This window comes from Perna viridis, chromosome 7, assembly GCF_037379345.1.
Source record: "Perna viridis isolate PV_CMFRI_1.1 ecotype Kerala chromosome 7, ASM3737934v1, whole genome shotgun sequence".
NCBI lineage: Eukaryota > Metazoa > Mollusca > Bivalvia > Mytilida > Mytilidae > Perna > Perna viridis.
In genome coordinates, this window is record NC_142451.1 from 5,411,832 (window position 1) to 5,433,375 (window position 21,544).

Genomic DNA, 21,544 nt, shown 5'->3' on the forward strand with positions numbered 1-21,544 from the left:
GCTTGAATCGTGGTTCCCTTGTTTGTTCTTGGTTACGTGATTTTTCAATTATTCAAAATTATAATCAAACGCTAACAGGTACATAGTTTAGTTATTTTTTTATCAAATATCTTTTCTTGTCGATGATTATGTCAAATTTAATGCACATGAAATGAATCACAGAAGTCAGATTAATTGAAATACTGTTTTCAAGCCACTTATAGTAAAAAAAAAAGGCATTGTGTACGATATACCAAAATTTCACGTACCTGTAAAGCTACTCGTTTAAATCCACCAAGACCAATTCTGAAACCAGATGAGTCATGAAAACAGTCTCCAAAACTTCCAACAGTCCATGTCCCAATGATAAAAACACACTGTTGGTGAGCAAGCATACCACATTCATAAGGGATATTCATTGGTTCTTCTATCTTTCTCTCTTAAAGGACAAGTGAATAAACACATTTGTAATAACTACGAGGCTCTCGCTTTATGATAAAATTTAATAGGCATATGACCGTTACCGCAAATAATATTATGATATTTGTTGGATAGTTTTGTGACGTAAAAAGGGGGGATTTGTACGTAAACCATAATATTCTCCCGACAGAAAGGGTCTATTATCACTGCAACATATGTTTTACAGATGTTTGTTATTATAATGAGTTGATATATGTTCATCATTTAAGTTTCAAAAGAAGTTCTGCAAGTTGCTTGATAATGTTTTCTGAAACATAATCGTCCAATAGAGCAAAATGAATATTTACACATTTATGGCAGGGATGCATTACTTCCAGTTTTTATCTACTTTGTCCTAGGTTTTTTACTTTAGTATGTGTATAATGATTTAATAAAAATGTCTTTTGTAGGCATTTATTCCTTTCAATTCCTGCTTTAAGCTGTCCCAGTTCATGTGATTACTTATTCAGATGCGTTCAAACACGAGATAACAACATAGCCATAATCTCCGATTATAAAATATGAAGTTTTGCTTACTTGTTTCGTCACAGCCAAAAAGAAGAATGTGATGAGTAATATCTTCATTGTCAATGATTGGCTTAGTTCCAATCATGTGATATGTATTATTCCCAATACTAGATAGGTCAAATAACTGACACATGTACGATGTTTGTTTGTTCGGTACTTTTAGTTTAGGAATTCGCAAACCCATTTTTTTCACATCTGAAATGGCAAAATTTAAACAATATTACAATTCTTTATTAAAAAAAAAACAGTTGTAGTATAAAAGTGTCAGACATGCAGTGACGATTGTATGATGGCAATACAGCAGAAAAAATGTAGAGTCCAATTTTGCAAAAATAAAAAAAAACGAGTTAAAACGAAGCATCTTGAAACTATTCACAAAGCTTGTCGACCAGCGTTAATTTGTTTACGAAATCTGTTTTGATGAAAGCCCGTATATTTTTTAAAATGTTATCAGACATGCAATATTATTAATAAAATTTTACCTGTTTTTTCTAATGCATCACATTGCTCCCTTTGACTTTCACATTGTAACCACGTGTTTTTGTCCAGGCATTGGTTGGAGTTAAGTGGTTCACATATTCCTGTAGACAACAAAAAGTATATTGGAAACGACACCAAATGTCTACGGAGGTCAACAGCAAATATGTTGAGAGAGTAATCAAGGTAACCAAGAATCTACAGGAAATCAAAAGAATGTAATTCAGGGACAAAGACCAGATATGGAAAACAGACACAAACAACCAGAATATAAAAGACCAAAATAATACGTACAAAGCAATAAAAGTAAATGAGCAACTCGGACTCCACTAAAAACTGGGAGCATGGACCAATGGCACCTTAGGTTAATCGTCCTCACCCTTTCTAGAATCATCCACCGAGTTGCTCCTAAAAATCAAGTCCGGGTTAGACGAAAGAGAAAAGGAAAACTATGACACTTGAATAAATCGGTTCTCATGGTGCAAACGGATACACCGTAACGATCCACATGTTCACGATGACGACTATAAAACTTCAGTAGTGATGACTTCAATCTTGTAGCAACAGAACCTTGTTCTTGAGGCCTAAATGTAAGAAGTCTAGCGCGATACAAAAAGTCCGTTATTTCCTCAAGCTCTGACATAACGTATGAGTTGAGATATAAAAACTTCATACGTATGTGCTGAATAAGTGTAACGATAAAATTACCGAACTGTAATATCCAAAATAAGTCTGGCAAAATATGACACCACCGGAGCAGCTGGTAGCGCAATGGTCTTGATTTGGCACAGGCATTTCAAACGAAATTGTGGGTTTTACAACACTCTTAAACTCCCTCTTCCATTGCAGCGTAAATATACCAGTGGTGATTAAATAGCATTTGCATGCTATTAGGTCATAATCAGTAAATCATTAAATTAATTAAATAATTAAAACAAAAAACAACCATAACTCGTTATTTTAGAAGAAACTGAGTATTTTTAAACTAAGGTTTGATATCTAAAAATAATTTGGTAAGAGACCTTTTGAGGCGCATTTCCTCATACCCCTGATTCAGGAGTCTGTTACGCAGATATTTTTGGCGTTTAAAGAAATTAAAGTCGTCTCTTTCTTCATAAATCTTAGTGTTGATATTGTCGTCAAATTCAAGATGTAGGTCCAAATAAATATGCAGAACAGGCTGTAGTCTCCTTTATCTCGGGCTCTGGTGGGTATATTGAAAGTAACAATTTACCAAAAGAAGGATTGTGAATGAAAAAAACATCTGTATGTAAACTTAAAGGATTTAGCATCTTTTATATTTTTTATTCTTAACAGGATCCTTTCTTTATATGTATTCGTATGAAGTTTGGGAATCCAATACAAGTTAGGTAAGTCCTCACATTTTGTTTTGAGGTTGAGAGAAGACATGGAAGACTTTTGATTAAGAACTTCTTCTTTGTCAAAAGTAGTACGTCTGTATGTGGCATTACATGCAATGTTACTATCAATGCCCAATTATTAATAGATCAATTGAGGTAATTGGCTTTACAAACAAATGAAATGTTGAAGCTTTGTCCACATGGATGAAAACATATTTCACATATAGTGAGGAAAGGCATTTAAGTGCCTCACAATCGTTCAATACGGACTTGTATCTTTTATTGACACACTTCTTGAGATTGTCAGTACGATTCTGTACCAACGATCGGATGGTACGTATCCAATCTGAGAAGGACTCGATTTCTGGTCCGTGTCCTTTTTTCTCTCTTTATACATGATCTGGCTTATTCTTCCACATCATCTATTATTGTTTTAAAATTAAGTTTCCAATTGAGACATTTGGTTCTCTGAATTTTGGACCATGAAAACTACCTTACGTAGGAGTGCATTCTCAATGATATTCAAAGCACCTGTAGTGACATGACATGTAATTAAAGAGAGAAGAAGCACAGTCACATGTTAGAGGGGACTTTAAGTCAGAGGGGTCTTTTGTGGTTGAAAAGTTTACTACTCATTGGCTTTGTATATCTGTAAGACAATAGAGCATTTTGATTTTTGAAATATTGTGGAATTTTAGAAACGACCTCTTTACGAGGATGATGTTTGTTCTAATGTAGTGAACACCTATAGGTTGTTGTTAACAAAAGTTTATTATATCTGTCTGGAAGTAAATATGCTTCAACAGGATCGAGTAAGGGATGTTGCCACAAACGATAGGGAAGTTGACAATATAGAAACAATTCATTGCATTTGTCGTATAGTTTGGTCAATAGTTTTCCTTTACCGTCGATTTATAAGTGTAGGTTAAGATCATGAAAAGCATTAAACCAAAGCTGTGTATTTTCTAATTTAAATATACAATAAACGACAAATGAATAAGATGGCATATATGAAATGTAAAAAATTGAAAATTTATGTTCTTCTCTAATGAAATATTTAAATTGAACAGATAGTTTAATTATAAGTAGGAAATTTGCGCCATAGTGCTTATATAGTAATATTTAGCATTGTACCTGATACGTACTCGAAAAAGAAAATATTGGTATTCCCCTATTCGCTTGTTTTATAAGAGTTGACAATATTTTATTTTGTCATTTTGTTTGTTTATTTTTCTGTTGCTTTTGCTTTATACCTTTGTCTCTCGTTTCAGTGTATGGTTATAAATCGTAAAATGAGCCATTGAACATAGAGATTCTGTTTCCCTTTTTACAATTTGAATCTTTCCTGCAAATCTGGCAAACATGGATTATGTTCATTTATTTTTATAAAAGAAAAAATAAGCGATTCATGACATGAAATTTCCAATTGGATAAAGTTCAAACGTCACAATTTCAGCGATTGGGATGTTTATGGCCTGATGCATGGCCTTATACATGGGAATAGGGAGGCAATTTGAGGATTCCCCAATATGTGAAATTCAAGCTCAAATAGCCAATTCACAAGGAAACCATGATGATTTGACTAGAAAGTTATCTTTACGTAATGTAAACTATAAGTATATTTGGGCTTTGAGTAAAATATAAAAAATGCGATGAAAATGTTAAAATTAGTTCTTGAGTGGTTTATATATGTTTACCTGGGTGTGAAATATTCGTCGTTCTGTATGGATTTTCTCCTGGTACCCAGTCGCAGTTTGGGTCGCCTAATTCCTGCCCATTTGTCAAGCCATCACCGTCGCTATCAATGCCACACAGGTCTCTGTTCCATTTCTAATTAAAAAGGGAATTGCAGTGCTCTTAATTAAACTATCATGTGTCAATGATTTGTCCACGCTGAAATCAATATATGAATTTAAGTGAATGGAAATAAAAAGGACATAATTATTTATTAATATTTACAGTTTAAACCGCCGACAATAACGTAAAAACAACCAAGCAAAAAAAAAATCATTTTCTTTGAAAAGAAATTGTGACCTTTTTCTGATTACAGATAATAGAAGGTTTTCCAATCGAATAGAATTAAATAATTCACAATACGTCTATATACTCAAATATGTATTCTAATATGACGTCCTTAAAAGGCTCTTTGTCCATAACTGTGGTTGATTTTAGATTGCTATGTGAGCAACTCGCGACTTACTGGGCGTGGCTTTTGTGTGTGTAAATTACTGCCCACCTTAAATCATGTAAACAAACACACGTAACATTCCAATGTGTATCAGCTGTTTTCATTCATTTCAGCAGGTGAATGAACATCAAATTCATATTTGATAAAATAATAGACGTTATGTTTTAGAAAAGTGATATTTAAAAAAAAACTTGCATACGTACATGGTAGCACTCGCCACATGCGCCATCATGTATAAAAATAAACAATAACAAATGTCAATGAATGAAACGTTGCAGTCCAGGCGTTGTACCTGTCTATGTGTGACCTTAAAATGCAAACAACTGTGCCATATCTGATATCATTCTACTTAATTCTCTATGTCTTCCATTATAAATAATAAAACAAAACACAAAGTTTCACTACTGACCATTTCAACTGGTATAGGGTGATGTGTACAGCCAAATATGGCGGGTCTAAGGTTACCATAATAGATCACGAAAATGTAAACAAAAAAGAAACGCAATTGTTCTATTAGAATCCAAATAAATCATGTAAACTCCACTGTGTCAATGTTTTACCACGGGCTGACCGTTTATGCCGTATTTTAATAAAACAATAATAAAATGGAGTTTCCGTGATTTATTTCTTAATCAAACATACATCATAATAAGCCGAAAAAAAATCAGAATTCTACTACTTTTCTTTTTCCAATGCCCCTGGTTCTAGATAAACCTTTACAGGTCATAACATTTACCCAAATTATCATTTGTGTTAGCAGGATTACACGATGGAATATTGCAATAAAAAACTGTTGGTATAGGGTATAGTGCTCATTTTTTTAAAAGTTTTATTAGACCTTTTTTTTTTATTTATTCCGACGCAGTCGGTATAGTTTCGCTTTTTACCCTTTGACCTGAAGGACGCTCTTCTGTGGAAACGCCAATCACCTGATCGCAATTATGTTTCCCGATTGGCCAAATACTGATAACTTAGTGGCGTTCGAAAAAAAAACTGTATCGAAATTTTGAAATTGCTTCGAAAAAACAAACGAAAATTTGAAATTGCGTGCCATGTGTAATTTTCTTGAAAGAAATGTAGGAATTATCAAGGATACCAAAGTTATAGCGGTAATCAAAAGAATTTAATCCAGAGTCAAAGACCAGACATGGAAAACAGACATACACAACAAAGAACATAAAGTAACTAAAATCATACATACAAAGTAACAAAGGCAAATGAGCAACTCGGGCTCCCCTAGAAACTTAAAAAGAACAAAATTGTACCGCGTCGGCTATCTTTTTTTTTTTAAAGATGGTAATTGTTTTTGCATTATGGTATATCTAAGATGGGGATGTTTGCTGAGCCAAGCTTATACGCATATTTTTTTTTTTTTTTTTTTTTTTTTTTTTTTTTTTTGTATATTTATCCTTTGATCTTTGATATTCAAATAAAGAAGAATAGAGATAAGTAAATTACAAGCAAGTCATAGAATTACTTACAAAACCCAACCAAAAAAAATAATAAGCGGCATCTGTTTCTATATTTTCGCCTGTTGGGCATTAAAATGAATTATTCTTGAATAAATTGGCAAGATATTGCATAAACAAGCTCGCCCGTGCAGGTCCGGGTGTTAAAAGAATAGGCCTGCAGCAGCGCTAAGCTTGTCGTAAAAGGCGACTAAATAGTGCTCAGAAACCTAGCCGGGGGCTAGGCGCTCTGCCCACAGAGCAACTGGGATGTGTGCCCCAGATGGTGGAATGGGGTACCCCTGGCGTGTTACATGCTGGGGTTGTCAGGCTATAATACGGAAAACATGACCGCAAACCATAGTGGTGCACCGTGTTGGGAAAGATGCCACGTTCCTCGCACGTTAAAGAATCCTGCTGTGGTATTCGATAGGAGTAGGAACCTTTGCGCTCCGCCACAGGAGGCTAAATTGCCCGACCTTACCCATCCCCCCTTTTTCCAGTGGCAATCAAAATTTGTCGACCCTATTATCCTTGTGTCCCATCTTTTTTTTTTCATTTCATGTTCATTTAATCATCCATTTCATGTTCATCGTCTGAATATAGCTGAAATATTGCTGCTCGGACGTTAAACCCCAACAAACAAACAAACAAACAAACATAAACAAGCTTTAATGTAATTTAATTTATAAAACTTGAAGGTTTGAGGGATTGAAACTTTAATGAAAAATAAAATAGTATTAAAGTTTTACAATTGTTGCGTTAGTCATGCAGTTTTCTATATTAGCGTACTTTAAAGTGTACTTCCTGACACAAACAAATATGAATGATAAGGTCATAATTGCAAGCTGTTATAAAAAAAAAAACTAGTTCCAACAGAGAAAACGAAGAAAAGAAAGCATTTGATTTAATTAATTCGATTCTTCTTTTGAAATAATTAAAATTGGTCAACGATACTCTAAACCCTTATTATTAAGAGCTGATTTGAGATTATGTATGCAATTCCCGGAAAGCCCATGGCATCCTCTTTGCAAAAGCTCACTGTTCCTGAGTTTGGTTATCTTTCTACATAAATAAAGAAATTAATATTAGTCAACCAAACGATTGAAAGCCCTTTATGAGCAACGCGCCATTTGTTTTTAATTAAATCACCCAAAAATAATTAAATCGATTTTGTCTTTCAGAGGGACATCTATCTCAACCATTCAAAAAATAGTTCTGATACAGTAAGGAATCATTTCGGATTTTAATTTGGCAAAATATTGCATAAAATCATTTCATGAATTTCAAATATGTTTGTGTGCTATCATCGTTCTAATACAACAGCATTGCAATTATATATGTTCTATTAAAATGATTTAAGTTGAACAATAAGTCCTTTAACTCAATGCGCACCAAAAATATACAACCTAGCTTTCACTTTTCTCTATTTATGTAACAAACATTTGAAACATTTCTTGTGTAATTGGGCGTTTCTTTTCTAGTCAGCTTAATGAAGGTGCCGATGTTTATTAAATACATTTCCAAATATTTCAACAGTCGTGATAATAAATACTGTATTGATATATCAATTTAGAACAGATGGAAGTATTGTTAATTACATTAAAATGACCATGTTATATATTTCTTTGATCGGACGCCAGAAAATGTTAGAGACAACTGTCGTATTTAAACAATCAGCTTATTAATTAATCAAGTATTTGAAACATATGTTATGGGAATATATCTTCGCGGAATGATAATCAGATTAACATTGATTTAGATTCATGCACCTTTATTTCTACTGAATGTTTTTGATCATGATTAATGATAACAGAGACGTTCTAGAAAGAATACTCAATATCACTGATTTCACACAGATAACAAAGGAAGTAACATCTCATATCAATCAGTTTTTCCTGATTCTACGGATGTAATTTAATCCTAAAAAAAGGAATCTTGTTAAAAGTTAATTATGTAACTTGCTATTTTTTTAATTAAAACTGCGATTCAAGTGAAACAATAAAGATAGTATTGCTAGTTTTACTAGTTTAGTTTATATTCCTTTTGACCGTATGTTTTCTGATTTCGACAGTTTCTGCTTTGAAAACTGGTGTAGTATTGACACGCATTGACCTACTTAAAACTTTCATACGTTTCAAAATTAAAGACCTCACAGCCACTTTGACAGAAAATCAATGTTTTTTGTTCTCATTTTATCTATTTTCTTGCGTAGTCCTCCGCGGCATCCGAAAGAACTTAAAGGTTATAATTCCAGTTTATGGAAAGTGGTTCACGGTAATAACTGAATTATGCTTATAAATCTTTTTTTTTTTCAAAGCCAATATATTTGTAAGTTAGATAATTATATTATATTATATTATATTATATTATATTATATTATATTATATTATATTATTAAGGGAATTCAAACACTCTGTTGCTCTGCGAGAGTGTATGCGTTCTTTCCTTTTCATAAATTGAACTAAAAGTATGCGTCGCAGGACACAGCTTCATGCGACCGCAAAGATCGAACCCTAAATAGGTGGGTCAATATAGATACATTATTGAAACTTGATACAGCGTTCGTGGTTTATATGGTGATTTGATAAGAGTCTGACAGAATTAAGCACTCGCAGAACTTTGAATCTTAAAAGATGTAAACTAGACGTATATTAAAAAACAGACAAAAAATGCTTACTTTGACCACTTTTTTACCCTTATTTCCAAACTGTAATAGCGATAATACTTTTAATCCGAAATATTCCTTCATGACATGGACCCTACAAGTATGATTTATTAAAGAATCAGAAAAGTTGCCGAAAATGTGAAGTACTGTTGTTTTAATTTGTCCCAGTTCTTTCATGAACACCTTAAAAATCAACTCGTATACACGCTCATCTTATAAGGATTTCACTATCTACCGTACAAATATTAACTTCCCGTTGGTGAGCTTCTTAAAACTTATGCACTGTTCAGGAACTGAACCTGTTTTGTTTAATTCACCTCGGCATGTCAATCGTAGTACAGTCATTCGCATGTGGCAATTTTTACTAAAGAGCCGATTTAAAATTTAAGGTTTTCTTTAAAAACGAAATTTACGTAACAAAATATTTCTAAGCATCGTGAAGAAGCGTTGAAATAGAAAACTCATGGACAATTCATCCAATAAATGCGAGAAAAAAGCATAGACACGTAAATGTTTATCTTTTTTTCTAATAATATGTCGCCGAAGTACATACACTGTATAATCTTTAGCAAAATGATTGATAAAAAAAGATTTGTAGAATTTAAAAATTTCCATCTTATATTAAGCTATAGCTATACCTAGTGGTATAAACTCGATGGAAGGTTATTGTAACTTTATATCGGCAAATACAGTCCAGTACCAAATTCATGCATGTCGCATCTATAAACTATAAGAAGTTAAGCAGAACTTTATAATACATGAATTTCTGGCCATGAAATATATATATGTTGCTATAGCATAGAGTAATTTATATTGTGATTTTTTGGAATTAAGTGCTATTTTTTGTGTTAGTATGACAATAAGTATTTTAGCAGTATCGGTAATGAATGAATAAGAGGTTTATTATTAGAGAAATATTTTTTAATTTTTAAAACGTACGAAATAACCAGATACGTGTAAACCGCAAATCGTAAACTGGCGAACTGCACCAATATTCATGTTAAGATGCGTGTGTAATCTCTTGTCAATTCCTTGCAAATAAAAAGCATTGTTTAAGTCGTATGTAATTATTTTAGTCCCTTATTATGTTCACCAATGAACATGTGCAAATAATCAAATTTAAATTTCAAATAGTGGGTTTTGTTATATCATGTTCCACCCACTGCCTGACTCTGACAGACTTATATCACATTTAACAATGCACCATTATGACGTTAATACAATGTACTAAAGCCACAAAAGATCCATTTCCCTGATATTCATTTATATTGCCATGTTTTGAACAATGTTCAAGTTATAGCTTTTATTTGTCACAAACATTACTATGTTTACACGATAATAAAGTATTTGAATTATAACAGAGCACAGTGTAACAGACTTGATATTTTCGAGTCATGATCATGGTCTAATGCCTCAACACCTTTGTTTACTATTAACCCGTTTTAAAAAAAATCTTTTTTATTCCTCATTGCGAAGTAACAAGCTTCATATGAAAAATACATTGACAAAGACTGATCATCTAATAGTTTTGAATTCATTTACTTGTCTATGTTTTTTTAAATAATAGAACTACAAATTTGTGCTGACGTGTCGTTTCTGCCTTGATATCATCGCATTTAACATGTCAGAAGAACAATTTATGTAGTGTTTAATCAGAGTAATGAATAAACTGTACAGACTATTTCAACTAGGTCGTTCAAAAAATAACTACACTATGCAATTATGTAATGTTTGTTTAATTTGACAGTTAATCGTGCATTCACTTCATTGAATTGTGAAAACTGCTGAGTGAAAGCGTTGAATGATGTTGTTTACGAGAAATCAAGGGAACCAAGGTTATAGCGGTAATCAAAAGAATGTAATCCAGGGACAAAGACCCGACATGGAAAACAGACACACACAACAAAGAACATACAGTAACTAAAATCATACATACAAAATAACAAAAGCAAATGAGCACCTCGGACTCCACTAAAAACCTGGAGCATGGACCAGGTTAGCCGGTAGAGTAAGCGTCCTCTGCTTTTCTAGAAACACCCGCCGAGTTGCTCATAAAAAGTCAAGTCCGGGGTAGACAAACGAGGAAAGGAAAACTATGACCCGTTGAATAAATCAGTTTTCATGGTGCAGATGGATACACCATAACGATCCACGAGTTCATGATGACGACTATAGAACCTCTGTAGTGATGACTTCAATCTCGTAGCAACATAACCCTGTTCAAGAAGCCCATCTGCCAGAGCCCCAGAGCGATACAAAAAGTCTGCTCAGTTTCGGCAAGCCCCGGCATAACGAATACAGTAATTGTTTTATGAGGTATACATAATTTCTGATATTTCTTTTCTCTATTTCGGTAAAGCGTATTTTAAAAGTAGAAGCTGTTTCAAATATTCCGATCCTGAACCCTTCTCAGCCGAACGAACAGCAGCATAATGAAGGAGTATTAGTACAGATTTTTCGTGTTTTTATTAAGAACATGAAATAACCAAAACAACACCTGCATAGAAACAAAAATTAATGACCAACCAGGACTCTACTTAACCTTAGAAACAAGAACGGGATGCACCGATGCACAAGGTTTGTTTTTCTAGAAACGCAGAAACAGGAAACAAGGACGATCCACATACACAATGAAGCGAACAATATAAAATACAATAACATATACAAGTTGAAGAATGGATTAAGGAATGGAGAAAAAAACTTAATGGCAGTCATACAAATATGTATATAATTAAGATTACTTGCGGATTAAGACTAATTGCTTTTCATGTTTCATGTAAAATAAATATTTATCAAAATAGTTTGGTTGAAAATCAATTAGAATGCAATGCTTTAAAATAATTATTCAGTGAACGTTTTTTTTCTTCAACTAGACAACTAGATAACAAATATCACTCTTAGAGGAGAGATGTATAGACACTCGCAATATTGATCTTAATCTGAAATAGTTCCGTGCTTGACTCCTTACAATTATGCTTCTGGACAAAGTTATGTTGCCACAAGTTTGAAGTCATTACTGCAGAGATTTTATTGTCGGCTTCATGGATTTATTCCCCGTGCCATTTTTTTTTATTCCCCTTTTGTGTAACACGGACTTGACATTTTGAGCAACTCAGTGGCTGTTTCTTGCTAAGCAGATCACGCTTACTCTACCGATGCACTTGATCAACGCTCCCATTTTTAAGTGGAGTCCGAGTTTCTTACTTTTGTTTCTTTCTACGTGTTATTTTGGTTATTTCATTTTTCTTTTGTGTGTATCTTATTTCCCTGTCTAGTCATTATCATCGGATTATATTCTTTTTAGATTTCCGCTCAACTCCAGGTCCTTTTCATTACATATAAATTTATTTAAACAATTTATCACAGTTAAAAATATTGCAAAACACAGAAGTTACCATCTCCTCTTTTCAAAGCACACATGGGAAACGAAAGATACGTTACTCATTCAACAGCTGTGTTGATGAAAATATAAATGGAACTTAGTTAAGAAATCATAATCAATTTCAGAAAAAAATGATATATGTATGATACGCTTCAAACTGTTTTATCTTTTAAAATGAAAGTAAGATCATTTACAAGATTAGTGTTTTACGTTTACACAAGATATTAGTTCATATTAAATACATCTTGAAAACTTCACATAACGATCATTTGAATGAGTAATATTCAAAATATTATTTCTTGTCATTTCACAAATCTATCAGAGCTTCATTTTATTGGCGCTTTTTTTTCTGTTTGAACTATTTAGACCACCCTTGATTTCGTTACTTGGACATATTTAAAAAATTAAATGTTTGTATAAATAATTCGGCTAAATTGAATTGCTTTTCAAGTGACCAGTTTTCAGAAGATTAGGTCCAACGTCGACCTCAGAGATTTACCCGGTGTGGAAAACACTGACAGATACAGCACCGTAACACCTGATAATATTTCCATATAATTTATTTCGGTGAGCGAAAATTGACAAGGTAATCAAGGGAACCAAGATTCTAGTGGAAATCAAAAGAATGTAATCCAGGGACAAAGATCAGACATGGAAACAGAAAAACACAACAATGAACATAAAATAACTAAAATAATACATACAAAGTAACAAAAGTAAATGAGCAACTCGGACTCCACTAAAACTGCGGGCATGAAACCTATCTAAATCATACTTAACACAGTAACGACGGAGCTTGAATACTGAAATAAAATTGTTCATTTCAACCAAACACTGTTGCCACAACAAACGCTTAAAACATTTGCTGGTCTCGTACAAAAAAAAATCAATTCATAGTTAACATTGTTTTTGTTTTTCATTCTAAATAAACTTTAATTGGATTTGAAACGTTTACATAAGATAGTAAACATTCAATTTAAAGCAATTATTTTCATTTCTAATAGGAGTTAAAGTAAAAATTATTCGCATATTTTTTTTCTATTAGTATTACATAATAAACAGCAATAAGAAACACATTTAATCAGTGATATTTCTTTCATTTTAATTATGCTAATGGAAACTTGTAAAATGCTGGCTGGGATTTGATTAATACAGCATGTTAAAAATTATTTGTTGCGCAAATTTGGACAGAGAATGATTGACGCAACTGTTAAATTTCAAAACCTGAATACATTTTATCTATATTAAATTTATTCTCTACCGAAGACTTATTACTAATATATTCACTACATGTATCTCTTGTAAAAGTGCAAATTACGTTCAAACAAATGCAAACCACCGAAAACAAAAAGTTTAATTTGACATTTGACATAATGGAATCATTTTAGAATACGTTGGATAATTAAATATACATGCTTTGATTTATTTTTAGCGTTTTACCGTTTGATCTTTTGATACCAATCATTTGGAAGTGCATGGAAATCTCGAATAAAAACTGTAATATATCATAAACATTGTCAAGTGCATTTGTAGCAAGGCCACTTCTTTACTGAATTATAACTGGTATTATATTGAATTGTAGTTAATACGAGAATTTTTCTTATCTTTGCTTCAAGAACTATTAATATATTCTACGTGCACTGTTTCTGGCAAAACATCGTAAATTGATCGGTGAATATAATCTAATTCTTCGTGAACAACCACATTTACGAAGGCTAACCCATTGGTGAGAGAGATAAAGTAACTAAAATGTGAATATTTGTAACGGATGATTTGTTTCACACTTTTGCTTGATTGTGAGCACAATCATGTCGATGTCGATGGTTTGAGTGCACATTCTAATTGACATTTCTTTAAAAACACCCATGTAGCCGTATCTTACAACTAACGACGTTTTGATTCAGTATGCTACGGTGTAAGTGGTAATTTATCATTGTAAATGTAAGATCAAACGCTCTTTTCTCACCTAAAGTGCATATTGAAGTAGTATATAAAGTACAGTTGGAATTATATGTTTGATATTTAATTTTAAATTTCCAAAATAAATGTCGAATTCTAAATGTATTTGTCTTCGCTCATATACATAATCCAGGGATAACGACTAGGCCACGGAAATATATACACACCAATTAAGAACATCATAAAATATCCAAAAAGTTGCGCATGAAATCAAATAAATAAAAATGAGCAATCCAGATTCAACTTAAGCATGGTCCAAGTGAACCAGTTGTTAAGCATTCTCTACTTTCCTAGAAACACCTTCCAAGTTGCTCATGACACGTTTAACAAATCGAGCAGACGGACACACCATAACGATCCTCATAAATGACGACAATAATATTTATGCAGTGATGGTCTTGTAGCAACATACCCATGTTCCATAAGCCTAACTGTAAGAAGTCTAGTACAGTAGCTAATGTCGATGTAGCTCTGGTGCTCATAATATGCTTTGCACACAAACGCTAGCGCCCATCATATGTTATGCACAAAAATGACCACTTTGAGCACACAATTCAATATGATGTTCGAAGAAAGTAGTAGCAGCAACGGCTACCAAAAGTCGTTCAAAATGGACCCCTCTTGTAAAACACCTAGCAAGCCAGGAGGATCATGGCGCGAAACAGTCAATGCAGAGCTGAAAGATGCAGAGCAGACTTTAGAAGAAGCACAGAAGCTAGTGAAAGACAAATGTAAGTGGAGAGAAACTATTGCAGTCTTACCCGACACAAAGATGAATAAGTAAAGTATGTTAGTAGAACAAGGTGCGCAAATTAATGAAGTTGAAATGTGTCAAAAAGACAACAGCCACACTAAACTGTGAAGGAGTAATCAAGGGAACCAAGGTTATAGCGGTAATCAAAAAGAATGTAATACAGGGAAAAAGACCAGGCATTGAAAACAGACATACACAACAAAGAACATAAAGTAACTAAAATCATACATACAAAGTGACAAAAGCAAATGAGCAACTCGAACTCTAAAAACTGGGATCATAGACCAGGTGCACCGGTAGAATAAGCGTCCTCTGCATTTCTAGAAACACCCGCCGAGTTGTTCATAAAAAGTCAAGTCCGGGGTAGAAAAACAAAACTATGACACGTGAAACATGTCAGTTTTCATGGCGTAGAAGGATACACCGTAGCGATCCACGAGTTCATGATGACGACCATAAAACTTCTGTAGTGATGACTTCAATCTTGTAGCAACATAACCCTGTTCCAGAAGCCTATTTGTTAGGAGTCTAGCGCGATACAAAAACTGAAGAAAACAGACAAAGGCAGTCTATGGTCCTTCAATGACCGGTGAAAAATTTTCCCAATCCGGAGTCTATTTTCCATTTAGATTAGACTGTTTAAAGGTTATAAATAAGTATTTATCAAAACCTAAAAAAAGTCTTAAACTTTTATAATGATCCCTCTCTTAAAACGCAGACCAATCAAATCGCACAATTTATCCCTAGAAAACAAACATTTATAACCCATGCATGAAAGGAGGAAAGATTTTTTTTAAATATTGCAATGCATCGACATGAGCACACAAAAATTCAATAGCATTTAAAACAGTTAACTACCAATCATACACATAAAAAACTCTTAATTGAATTTTTTCCTTGTTTTCCCAACAATTACATTTCATTATATCTATAACACGAATAATACAAGATTATAAATATTAGATAAGGTGTTTTTGTATCTGAACTCTGCGATAGCTGCCTATATCTACATCAAAATATTAATGTCAAGTACCGAGAATCCAAACCGAAAGCTCTGTTATGAGCCGTGGAATGCGTCAGATTTTTTTTTATTTGCATAACGATAATGGTATTCATAAATATATCTAAAGATGCTGCTGTATAAAAACAAAAATGCCACTAGTGTTTCTTGTAATAAAGGTGTTTTAACTAGCATGAAGGTTATTCAAAATAATTTCCCTTTACTAGGTCTTAAAACACTGTTTTGTTCTGTCCTGGCCAACTACCATAGAGATGAACTAGTTTTTACCCCTTTACAGAGATAAGAAATGGACAGCCACTGTAAGATTATGGAAATGATGATAATAATGAAGAAAACAATGTACATGCACAGTTTTACATAATAACTTGTTTTTAACATAGAAGTGATAGACTAATTGTTAATGTGGCTGACATTTCTTATCATAAATGTTTGTGTTTTAATCGTTCTATACTTTATGTTTGTTAGTAAACTTTCTATCATTTTTAACAGCGTAAACTACAACAGTCTGATATTAAAGATGCAACATTATGACACCAAAGCAAAACATATGTTGTAAATCGGACTTATTAATCTGGTAGAATGGTTCAAGTTCAGCGGTAAATTAGGAACGTTCAATATCAACGGAACTTTCGTTAAACTGATATGCCTTCTCCAATACTGAGGAAATATTACTTAAGCGTGATATAATACTATGTATATGATGTTTGACGGAAAAACAGCGAATGCTATTTACAAATACGCGTTTTAGAATGTAAGCCAAAAAAACATTTAATATTCAATTTAAATTAAGTAAACTTAAGTTAAGACCGAATTCAACGGCTGCCTCACAGAAAAAATATATCAAAATAAAATTTAGTCTTAACATTTTCTGTAAATGAACCACAACCTCCAAACTGAATTAAAATGTGGATTACCATATGTTACAACTACATGTACTTTTCAAATTGTTTATACAAATGCTATCGATTCTTATCCGAATATACAAATGCCTTTTTTAATTTGTACATACTAACATTTACAGGAACTTCCAATGTAATATTTGATTAAGTTAGATAAAGGTTCCATTTTAACCAGGTACACAACAAGGCTCTATTAATCCACCTTCCGTTGCAGGCGCATTTTGGTTATTAACCAGTAAACAAAGAAGAATGAATCATGTATTAGACACCTCATGGAAAAAGAGTATCGCCAAAACGTAAAATCTTATATAAAGCTTCATTTATATTAAATGTGTTTTTGTATCAATTTAAGTATTGCATCAGAATCGGATATCTTTTGTATTTTTTAACCATTAGCAACATAGCATTTTGTGGTCTGTGCATTCATATGGCATTTGAAGATGTTTTTTTCAATTTCTGGAACAGCACTTGAATAAACTTCCCACATACACCGTAATACCAGTCCCCATTCCCCATTGTCCCAATCCCCATAGAAATGTCCCTATACTACAAAGAATCGCCATTACATATTTCTTATCAAATATGTATATTATCATATTATGTTATATATTTTTCAATTCATCAAAATGTTTTGTATTTTTTTAAATTAAATTTAATATTTTTTTCCATATCAATAAATACTTTAAAAAATTAATTCCCCAATACCCCATTCCCCATTCCCCATCCCCATATACCATAGAATGGGAAGTTTTCCCCATTCAAGTACTGTAATGGAACGTTGGCTTACAATAAAATGAACACTTTTTTTGTCGTGATATTATTCCATATTTTTTTCTCTTATTTTGTCCTACGTTTGTTTTGTTGTTGTCTAAGTTATAATAATAACGATAACAATTACAATGAAATTTAATTTTACGATAAAATTCGGAAAATTCTGATATATGGCACTTTTTACCTCAATTTAGAAACGGTTCAAACCATAAACCCCAAATTTAATCACCGCCAGTTTTCTTTTCTTTTGTTTTTGTTTTTGATTTTTTGTTTTTGTTTTTTTTGTTTTTTGGTTGTTTTCCTAGTATGGCACCTTGCAATTTCTTTTTGCGGTCCTACGAAAATTCCAATGTCGTATTCGAGGCAGGTATATGAGAGTTTCAAATGTGATAAATTAAAAATTATACATTAATCATATAAAAAGTCGAAAGCGCGGTAATTCATTACATGATAAAATATGTGTTGCAAGGGTGATCCACAAAATAAAATATCACCCAACACATGTCTTCTATCATACTGTTATCTCGAACGTTTCACAAATATTTTGACGAACTGTCGGAAATTTATGTACAAAAGCAATCAAATTTACGACCTCAAGTTTTTTACTGATATGAAACCATATTATGAGGCATTTCATTGCTTTAGATGTAGCTAATAAAGATTATGCTTTGTATGTAAATATTCGATCGACATTGCTGTTTTATAATTCTTTCTATACTACCAAGTTTCCTTAACACTAAAATAGTACGCTTAAGTTATAATAAGCATTAAGCAGATAAGAATGTATGTAAATATTAATCCCATTAGAAAATAATGAAAATATTTAAATCGAGGGATTAACTTGCAGCTATAACATATTTTGAATATATAGGTCTTAACGCCCTAGAGATATATACGTTTCTTATCTATATATAGAATCTTTAGCTTCACGTTCATTCATTTATTAAGTTATTTTTTTTTTATTTCTGTGAGCTTGACTAACTTTGTTATCTAGTATTATAAGTTGTTTTTTTCTTATTTTTTATTTCATATTTTTGTATACGCATAAAAATGATAATGTCGTTGTGGCTTAACGAGGTGGTTTTCTTTGTTTTGTTGTTCATTTTCTTTATGTCTTACAGAATCATACAGACAATGACAATAATTCTGGTTTTGCCAGAGTATTAAGTTCACAATACAAATATTAACTGGTCCATAAGAATTGGAATAGTTTCATATTGAAAAATGAAATTGTTGTAGGTGTTTTGGGGTTATATAGGTACGATTTATTATTCAACATACTTTAGCCTTCAATTTATAGCAAACTAATTCGTCCTTATTTTCACCTAAATTAAGTTAGTCTTATGACGTAAGTTCAGACAAAGTATAGAACTTCCAAACCAAGTGTTTCTTTAGACGAACCACAAATTTCATTTATTAAATCCATTTACTTCGTGAGATTTGATTTCTAAATCTCAAAGTTCAATATTGCATCTTGAAAGCGTACTTGGTTTGAGATTCAATTTTAAATTCTAAGCATAAATCAAGCACAATGTTACGTCAAGTGGCAGTTTTTTCAAAGGATATTACCTTATTTATTACAGAAAAATGAAATTCAGTTATCCTGTTGTATCCAATAAGACAAAATACACCTAGAACAAAGAAGTCGTTTAGAGCAAAAAAGCAGACAATATATGCATCGTTTCAAAATCACTGTGGGGGTAATATGGCATACTCAAATAGTGTGCCTGGTCTCATCATTCGGACACGGTACAGCCTGGCCTCAAATTTGGCTTTACCTATATAATGGAAGGACTTCAAAATTTGGCTTGATCTGACCTACAATTTCGCTGGTCCCCTAAAAGGTGTTATGCTTTTCACAAATAAATGTATTGATTATTCATTATTTAGAACTAAAAGATGATCGTTGTAACAGTTTTTTTTCAATCGAGTCTTGTTAAAACATTACATTTGAATGAACAAAAGCTCCCTGCATTAGTAAAATTATGATTTCGTTGAGGTACTCAGTTTGAAATAGCATATATGAAAACTGATTGATAGGAATTTCAAACTCGGTTTCTACCTTTCTAATAAAATTACCGAACTTATAATAATAAATTTGTAGGTGAAAATCAAAAAGGAATATTCAAAAGAAAGAAAACCCGTTTATCAAGCCGCAATATCAAGGCAAAAAACCGGAAAATTGTAAACAGTGGCAATGGTCCTGATTTGGTCAAAGCAATTACAAAGAAATGGTGGGTTAAACCGAATTGTATAGATACATTTCCGGTTTATTGACTTTTAATTGTTTTGTCATAACAAAGCATTTCTCAATAAGATTTTGTTTTCGGTTGTTTTAAGTAGCGGGATGTATTTTTTTAACCTTAATCCAAAAACCTGTCCCCCACATAACAATTCCGCATTAAGAATTCGAAATAGCGGTTAATAGCACTGACATACCTTTACAACTGAAAAAATATAAACACAGTGCGATTGGAAATCTGGAGTATCAATGCATATAAAAGGGAAATTTGTTATTATAAAATCAAAATCGTCAAACTTGTCATGCATTTTTGTACCCAGATGACTACCGTCGTTCAGCTCGAGATAAGGTTTAAAGATGATACCCAAAACAAATTATCACAAATCATTTGTATTGATATTTTCTTCATTATATAATCCATTTTTTATGGGAATCACATTGATTCTAACACATGCATTGTGAATAGTTTAATTGAAATGCAATACGCGGGGGTTTTCCCTGATTGACAAAGATGTTCAGAGAAAAAAACTTTAAAATGTTAAGTGCTAACAAGATAACTAGCAAAAAAAATATAACAATATTTTTTTTTCGATAAATCCCCATTAGAAACATAATCAGTAGATAGTTCATAATAGAGCATATAGCATATAAGTACTGCTAATTCAGAAAATGACATATTTTGTTAATAGGAGAACTATTAACTTTTGATGTCAACGAATATTAAGGTAATCAGCTGTAGAGGACAGTCCAATCAAATGTTTTACCAGGGAAAAACAAAATCGAGGTCATGTAAATGAGATTCAATAAGCATTCGAAGTATGCAGTACAAAATGTAATTCTAAAAAGCAATCAAGGGAACCAAGACTCTAGCAGAAATCAAATAAAGTAATCCAGGGACAAAGACCAGACATGGACAACAGACATATACAACAAAGAACATGAAAAATAACCAAAATAATACATACAAAGTAATAAAGTAAATGAGAAACTCGGATATCACTTGAAAGTCAAGTCCAGGATAGACGAAAGAGGAAGGGAAAACTATGATACGTTTAACCAATCGGTTTTCAAAAGTATTGATTAAAGGTTTTCAAATATTTGGTAACACCTTTTGGGTGTTTAGCTGGAACTTATTCTGTTAAGCTCCCAAAAATCTGTGAAATTCTGTCAGGTAATTTTTTTTATCTTCAGTCCAATATCATTGTAAGAAAATAATTTTTCTGATGATTGAATGTTTAGAAAAAATGTTATCATATTTTTTATAAATGCAATTACATTACGTTTAACTTGTGGTAAAGAAAGAGTTGTTGTCTTCGCTTTTGCTAGTGAGTACTACTAAAATATAATTGTTCACGGTCATAAAGACATAACACAAAAAATAAACAGTTTTGGATGAATTTTGCTTCAT

General features: G+C 32.4%; 1 protein-coding gene across 2 annotated transcripts in view; it reads right to left on the reverse strand.

The window, feature by feature from the left end:
• The window catches only part of LOC148611067 (tyramine beta-hydroxylase-like), a 37,170-nt gene that overhangs the window by 9,984 nt on the left and 5,642 nt on the right, over nucleotides 1–21,544 (reverse strand). For both annotated transcript variants that reach the window (XM_088591176.1, XM_088591175.1), the window contains exons 3-6: nucleotides 4,502–4,634; nucleotides 1,449–1,547; nucleotides 976–1,161; nucleotides 249–418 (exon numbers count right to left, since the gene is read on the reverse strand). In XM_088591176.1, coding sequence (XP_088447302.1) covers nucleotides 249–418; nucleotides 976–1,161; nucleotides 1,449–1,547; nucleotides 4,502–4,634 — 588 coding nt within the window. The remainder of the gene's footprint in view (nucleotides 1–248; nucleotides 419–975; nucleotides 1,162–1,448; nucleotides 1,548–4,501; nucleotides 4,635–21,544) is intronic.